The following is an 8,055-nucleotide window of genomic DNA, read 5'->3' as shown; positions in this document are numbered from 1 at the left end:
TATTGTTATACCTCCAAGGTATCTCTATTGTACAAATACCTTATTTCTGTACAAATACCTAGTTTTTGTACAAATACATGATTTCTTTACAAATACCTGATATCAATACTGACACTATTATTCATGCAGGTTCTGGTCCAAGTCTAGATTTAGTGATCGAGCCATATGCGACACAATTGTCAACAATATGAGTGAAGCTTTTAATAGTGTCATAGTGGATGCAAGAGGCAAACCCATAATCACCATGCTTGAGGAAATCAAAGTTTATTTAATGGAAAGGTGGGCCACCAGGAGAAAAAAGGTTACAACTTTTGAAGGAAACATCTGTCCCAAGGTCCTTGACAGACTACATAAGGAAAAAGAGTTAACCAAATATTGGATCCCAAGGTTAGGTTTTTGTCTTTTTCTAACACAATCAACTTATTCGTGTACTGATATGTGTAATGATATTTGTAGCTGGTCAGGAGAAAAACTATTTGAAGTGAGGCACATATCCATGGTTAGAGATAAGTACATAGTGAATGTGGATGCTCAACATTACAATTGTAGGAAATGACTTTTGACTGTTATCTCTTGCTGCCATGCTATTACAACAATGAATTTCGGGTTAAATATGTTTTTGGTCCCTCAAGTTTCAGCGAAATTTGGAATTAGTCCCTCATCAAAACTTTTGACCAATTTAGTCCTTCATCTTTTAAAATGCGTGAATTTAGTCCTTTTAACCAAATTTTGTTAAGTTTATCTGACGTTTCAAGCGCATTTCATGATAGTATTTAAATTATTGACATTGTTTGACACATTTTTGCTTCAATGTTAACTTAAATACTATCATGAAATGTGCTTGAAACGTAAGATAAACTTAACAAAATTTTGTTAAAAGGACTATATTCACACATTTTGAAAGATGAATGATTAAATTGATATAAAGTTTTGATGAGGGACTAATTCCAAAATTCACTGAAACTTGAGGGACCAAAGACATATTTAACCCATGAATTTCATCAATGTCAATGTTGAGGACTTCATACCAATATGCTTCAGGAGATCCATCTACGAAGAAATATATCAATCCATCATCTTTCCAGTCAATGGTGAAGTCTTATGGAAAAGAACTCACTACCCTGATGTCCATCCACCACATAAGATGATCTTAATTGAGGACTTCATACCAATATGCTTCAGGAGATCCATCTACGAAGAAATATATCAATCCATCATCTTTCCAGTCAATGGTGAAGTCTTATGGAAAAGAACTCACTACCCTGATGTCCATCCACCACATAAGATGATCTTACCAAGAAGACCCAAGAAAAAAAGAAGGTTGAAAGAGTGAGAGTTGAGAAAGGATAACATACAAATCAGCAAAGGAGGTCATAGAAAAAAATGTAGCATATGTCGTCAGATTGGACATAACAGGAACAATTGCCCAGATAAGCTTGTGGATGGACAACCTGCAACACCTGTTGAGACTTAGTTATTGATATGAGGAGGCCATGATAGCAGCTACAAACATCTTAGTTTTTTTTTTGGAATTTCTGATGCAGAATTCATTATTGATGTACTACATTTTGATTTTCCTTAAACTTCGTTGAATTTCACTTTTGCCAAACACTGATGTAGTGCATTTTGATGAGGATGAATTAATGTTATGAATTTAACTTCTTCCAGACTTAGATCAATTTAATTTTTCCCAAGCTTAGATCAATATCACTTACTTCAATGCTTAGATTAAGATGTCATTTTGAACATGTTGGGACTAATGTCAACATAATCAAACTAATTCATTTCTTCATTTAACAATAATATAAAATAGATTGGACTTTAAAAGATTACACACAATAACAGTACGAATAATACAATAACAACACAAGTGAACCCTATTACTAATTGCAGCCTCTTCTCAGCAACCTTCAATGACTTCTCCAAATCATTAATTTGCCTCATTTGTGTCATGATGATGACATCATCCTTTTCATCAACACCACCATTTGAAAAAAGTTGCAGCTCAAATTATTGGAACCACCACTCTGTAAATCAATAAATCAAAAATTAAAACCAATTTATTATTAACACAAAAATAAAAACAGATTGTACCCAAAATTTTCTACCAATATTCTTTAGAGTTCTTGTCATCCTCAAAGCTGACATCTCTCCGCAGCTACAATTCGGGGTTAATCCATTTCTCGTTGAACCACCAACAGTGCACGAAGTGATACAACATGGTTGCTTCCAACGATTACAACCAAAGGTAAAGGAAGAAGATTGAGATCGTAACATACCTATATAATGGGATTGTAGGAAGAGGAAGATTTCAGCAACACCAATTGGGAATGGAGGAACAAGATTGCCAAAACTCACCAACTGCCCAAACATTCCTTACCAAAACCCTAGCTCACTTATTTATCTCCAAATATCTAATTACCACACTTGTACAATACACGTAACACACCCTAATACAAATTGTGTCACCTATACAATGCTCCGTTAATTATTTAAACGGTGTTACATAAAAGGACCAAATAAAACACGAATTGCGAAAATGGGACCATTTCAAACATTTGGTAAAAATTAGAATCATTTTAAACATTCTGTCAAAATGAGGACCATCCGCAACAAACACGTGTCACTTATACAATTTATACAATGCTCCGTTAATTATTTAAACGGTGTTACATAAAAGGACCAAATAAAACACAAATTGCGAAAATGAGGATCATTTCAAACATTCGGTAAAAATTATAATCATTTTAAACATTTTGTCAAAATGAGGACCATCCGCAACAAACACTACGAAAATGAGAACCAAAAAGGTATTTAAGCCTATTTTTATATTTAAAATGTATCATTTTAGATATAAGAAAAAATAGTTGAATATAATGTCAATCTTTAATCTTTAAACTTGAGGTAAAATTAGAAGAAGTTTAATTATAACTTATATATACATGTTACAATAATTTTTTTTATGTATATATTAAAAAAATATTATAACATGTATATATAAGTTGTAATTAAACTTATTTAATAATTTGGTCTCAAATTGGAGAAGACTAAATTGAAAACAACTATTACCACTACCACGTGTTAAGACGGTAACTTGACACGTGGACACGTGGTAATTTATAAATTTTTAGAATTTTTTTCAAAAGAACTAGAAAATTAAAAAAAAAAATTCATGGCTTGACATGTGTCTTGTATGGATATGGTGTTAACTCCAACTTATTGAGACCAAATTGAATACTTTCAAATGATTTAGAGACTAAATTGAACCAACGAATAATAAATGACCAGATTGAACCAAACCAAAAATTAGGGAACGAAATTAGTAATTATACCTTTAAAAATTAAGTTGAAATAAGGTTAAATCATCACAGACGTTCCCATTTTTGTAGCGAAATCTCAAGTAGATCCCCTCATTTTTATTTGACTTAATTGAGTCTTTATTTTGAAATTTCCGTTTCAATTAAGTCATTTTCATTAGTAGTACACTAATGGTATTAACTATGTGCCACGTGTTAGCATGTAATTTTTTTTTATTTTTTTATAATTTTTCTTAAAAAATAAAAATTGTGACATGTCAATCTGATATTGTGCCACGTGGCTGAGACGATGTGATGTAGCCACGTGTCACTATTGGATGTGAAAACAAATATTTAAATAAAATTCAATGCAAAATATACATTTAAATAAACATAATTTTATTAAAAAGATCACTTATAATAAAAATACCATTATAAAATTTATATAAAAAATAAATATAGGGATGAAATTGATTCAATTTTTAAAGAATTAGGATCAAATTGAGAAATAAAAAGACTACATCACACCTTTCACATCCAATAGTGACATGTGACACTGCTACTGCCACATGACACAATATAAGAGGGACATATGACAATTTATTTATTTAAAAAAAATTAAAAAATAAAATAAAATCATGTGATGACATGTGACACATAGTTAACACCGTTAATTTACTACTAACGGAAAGAAATTAATTAATTGAAAAAAATTTTCAAAATAAAGACTTAACTGAATCAAATAAGAATAAGGGGACATATTTGAGATTTCGTTACAAGATTAGAGATATTTGGAATAATTTAACCTTAAATTTAAAAACTATTCTAATCATTTTGATATTCAAATATTTTATTTTTATTTTTAAATATTTTCTTAAAAAACAAACGTTGAACCTTTTTACCATATAGGACACATATAATCCAAAATTAAATTTTCACAAGCACACCCTAATTTCAGTTTTTAAAAATTTAAAAACATTAACTAAAAGGTCTTCCTTTTTGAACACCGTTGTTGTTCAATTCATCACTTGCTTTCTCTTGTAGTAGTTGAAGAATCTTGAAAAATAAGAGAGAGAGATAGGGTTGTCTGAGGTTTCGGGGAATGGCAGCAGAATCATCAGAGGGCGAAGAAGAAACAAAGTTGAGCGGAGGAAACCAATTGTTGACGGTAGACGATGACTTAACGGAGATGGGGAAAAAAGCTGCTTGGAGCGTCAGTTCTTGCAAGCCCGGTAACGGTGTTTCCTCTCTCCGTGACGATAACCTCGAAACCTATTGGCAGTAACTCCTTCACTTGCTCACACTCTCTTTCTCTTATCTTCACTCGCATTCTCAATCACGCTTTTCGTGGTTTCAGATCCGACGGAGCGCAACCCCATTTGGTTAACGTTCAGTTTCAGAAGAAAGTTAGACTTCAAGTACGTACACGGCACACCCCTCTTGCAAACAAAATATAATTTTACTTTCTAAGTGCTAAATTTTTAATTTTTTTTTTATTGTTGCAGCTAATTGTGCTGTACGTGGATTTCAAGTTGGACGAGAGTTACACGCCGAGTAAAGTTTCCATCCGTGCCGGTGATGGGTTTCACAACTTGAAGGTAATTTTATTGGTTTGGGTTTGATTTGGTTGTTACGATTGTTGATGAATGATGGGTTTGGGAACATTTGTAGGAGATTAAGACCGTGGAACTAGTGAAGCCAACTGGGTGGGTCTATCTGTCGTTGTCTGGAGTTGATCCTAGGTAAGTGTTCTTTGGTCATTGTGTTTGTGTGTGTGTGTGTGTGTTTTTTTTTTTAAATGGGGGACATGATAGTTTATAGTAGGGAATTTAAGGGAACCTCGTGAAAGTGAAGAAACTAATAAACCATATCTGTAATTTTGTGTCTGAATAAATTTCTCTATAAACACTTACAGAAAAAAAAAAATGAAATAGATTTTTACAAGAGGTAAAACTAGCTAAGTATAAAAAGTATTGTGTAGAAACTCTCTTATATTTGTTTCTCTTAACATTATATTTAACTTCATATATTTGGGGTTTTGACAAACCTTGTGTCGAGGGATTAATAGTCTCCTCCTTTAGTCAGACTTGGGACTGGCAATGATTCCACTTATAGAGTTAAGGTGCCATGTCATCCTTGTAATTGACTTAATCTAATAGGATACAGCTACTGTTGTATTGTTGGAGTGATAAGATCAACATGGACCGTGCGTTTTGATTAAATTGTGTTTGAGGCAATACGATGTGCTTACGCCTAGTGGTCTTCTGAAGAAGTGACTAAATTCTGGGCTTTTGTTGCTCAAATCTTACTGATTTTTCTTTGAATTCTTACTCCTTATATATCTGGATTTATGTTCAAGGTTTGAGGATGTTTTATTCAAATTGTGAACTGAGAAATTAGATAGGATAGGAACGTTGTCATGCTACTTGAAGATGTGTTTGTTGGTATTTATGAATGCAATAATCAGTTCTTGTTTCATTTCATCTGTTGAACCACTGGATTGTCCTTAATTGTTACTCTGAAATTGATAGTGAATGAAGCCTCAATGGTTGTAATGTAACCAAAGTAATGTAATGTAACTTAAGGATTGCTTCTTCTTGATACCAGCATACTTTTTAATAGAATCTTGTAATTGCCTTTCACCAATCACAGGGATACCTTTGTGAACACTTTCATGTTGCAAATTGCTGTGTTGTCAAACCATCTAAATGGAAGGGATACTCATGTGCGGCAAATCAAAGTTTATGGGCCTCGACCGTGAGTCTCCTTTTACTTTTGAAACAATTACTTGGATACAGTTATAAATTTATTAATTAACGTTTTTCTATGTAACCATGCTGCAGGAATCCTATTCCACACCAGCCATTTCAATTTACTTCAAGGGAGTTCATCACCTACTCTTCTATAAGATGAGAATTTACGGAAAGAGTTAATGAAGAAACCTGGTCTTAAATCAAAGGATGCTGCTCATTAAGTGATTATATTATCTGGAATGTCTGAAACCAAATCACTACTGGCCGAAATTTCAAGTATATTTCACTTCAATATTCTTAAAAATTGTCATCAGTAAATGAGGCCATCAGTAATTCAGGACCCTGTGTCTCGCAAATATTTATATTTCGTTTTACTTGTGCTAGTGCTCTATAGTAGAAGCTGTAGATTCAGCTATTACTAGATATTTTCCTTGTGGTTTGTATCAGTTAGTTGTATTAGTTTTTCTGTTTCACAGTCAGTTAGTTTCTGTCAGTTTTCAGCTTTACATAGTCTTATATAAACTTTGTTCTGTGTACACTTTATTCAGTTGTTAATACAACGAGAAATTATACACAATCTATAAACTAAGATGGCATCAAATATTCTGCATCCTCTTTCTCATTCTTGATTCTTTCTCCAGTTGATATGGCTTCTGAAACCCATACCGATTTTCACACAAATCCTTCCAATCCTTTCTTCCTCCATTCAAATGAAAATCTAGCTCTTGCTCTTGTCTCTCCTATGTTAGATGGCAAGAATTATCATGCTTGGGCTCAGGCTATGAAGCTTGCCCTAAAATCTAAGAACAAGTTAAGATTCAATGACGACACTTTGCCTTAACCTTTGCCAAACATTCAGTTCTCTTATGACCTCAAGGATCAGTGCATGGATCGATTCTCAAATCCATTATCTGGATGGACACTGCCTCTAACGTATGGCAAGACCTTTATCATCATTTTCATTAGGGAGACATTTTTTGCGTTGCTGACTTACAAGAATTGTATAAATTTGAACCACGGTAAAATTGCTTCTCAGTGGCTTTTGGATACAGGTGCCACTACTACATTACTTTCAATTTCCAAAGTTTTGTTTCTCACAAATCTATTTCTCCCATTTTTATTACTTTACCCAATGATATTCAAGTGTACCCAATTATATTCAAGTGTCTACTTCCATTTATGGTACTGTTGTTTTATTCTTTAATCCTTGATGATGTTCTTTATGTACGGGAACTTCATGTCAACATTATTTCCACCCATAAGTTAGTTCACACACTGCACTGTAAATTGTCTTTTGACTTTGATTCTTGTGTCATTGTGCAGAATACTTCCAGGAGGATGATTGGTTCAGCTAAGCTTGCACCAGGGACTGTATGTGATAAATCTGCAACCTCATCACCGCATTGTGTCTCTTTGGCATCTTAGATTAGGTCATGTTTCTGATTCCATATCATGTTATTCCTCATTATACGCATAATACTCCTTGTGACATTTGCCACTTTTCTAAACAAAGAAAGTTGCCACATCACAGTAGTGAAACACATTCCACTAAAGTTTTTACATTCTTCATGGAGATATTTGGCATATTTAGTACCTTCTATATCCGGACATAAATATTTTTAGTTTAGCTGATAACTATATCGTTTTACATGGACCAAACTCATGAGACATAAGTTTGAAACCAGGACACATTTGACTCACTTTATTTCCTTGATTGAAACACAACTCAATACTAAATTGAAATGTTTTCGAAGTTACAACGGAGTAGAGTTTTTATTATCTGATTTTTTTATATTTTTATTCAAGAGGAAAAATTTATCAGAGAACAGGTGTTGAGACACCTCAACAGAACGACATTGTTGAACACAAGCACCAACATATTTTAAATATAGCTAGAGCCTTTTCGTACTAGACCCATTTGCCTTAAATGTTTTGGCATTTTGATGTACAACAAGCTATTGACATTATTAATAGACCGCCTACTCCATTGTTGAATTTCAAATGAC

The 8,055-nt window shown here is 33.0% G+C and overlaps 1 protein-coding gene across 2 annotated transcripts; it reads left to right on the top strand.

The window, feature by feature from the left end:
• The first annotated feature begins 4,294 nt into the window (after nucleotides 1-4,294).
• APC10 (anaphase promoting complex 10) lies at nucleotides 4,295-7,611 on the top strand. Of its 2 annotated transcripts, XR_003603430.2 has the most exons (7): nucleotides 4,295-4,577; nucleotides 4,654-4,714; nucleotides 4,802-4,894; nucleotides 4,968-5,038; nucleotides 5,949-6,053; nucleotides 6,140-6,325; nucleotides 7,373-7,611. XR_003603430.2 is itself a non-coding variant. In XM_028065322.2 (6 exons), exons 1-6 carry the CDS (start codon nucleotides 4,399-4,401, stop codon nucleotides 6,207-6,209), a joined length of 579 nt encoding a protein of 192 aa, XP_027921123.1. In that variant the 5' UTR covers nucleotides 4,295-4,398; the 3' UTR covers nucleotides 6,210-6,626. The 2 variants fall into 2 exon arrangements, 1 of the variants encoding a protein (XP_027921123.1); XM_028065322.2 differs by lacking the exon at nucleotides 7,373-7,611 and having other exon boundaries at nucleotides 6,140-6,626.
• Nucleotides 7,612-8,055: the final 444 nt, after the last annotated feature.

The sequence above is a fragment of the Vigna unguiculata genome, chromosome 3 (genome assembly GCF_037176805.1).
Source record: "Vigna unguiculata cultivar grain cowpea cultivar isolate G323 ecotype 2 chromosome 3, ASM3717680v1, whole genome shotgun sequence".
NCBI classification, from domain to species: domain Eukaryota; kingdom Viridiplantae; phylum Streptophyta; class Magnoliopsida; order Fabales; family Fabaceae; genus Vigna; species Vigna unguiculata.
This window is presented reverse-complemented; position numbering and strand designations above follow the sequence as displayed.

What these genes read in the sequence shown, in the direction of transcription:
- APC10 (XM_028065322.2), top strand. Translation starts at nt 4,399, where the DNA reads ATGGCAGCAGAATCATCAGAGGGCGAAGAAGAAACAAAGTTGAGCGGA. An exon ending in AGAAGAAAGTTAGACTTCAA is followed by an intron (nt 4,715 to 4,801) that starts GTACGTACACGG and finishes TTATTGTTGCAG; the next exon opens with CTAATTGTGCTGTACGTGGA. An exon ending in AAAGTTTATGGGCCTCGACC is followed by an intron (nt 6,054 to 6,139) that starts GTGAGTCTCCTT and finishes ACCATGCTGCAG; the next exon opens with GAATCCTATTCCACACCAGC.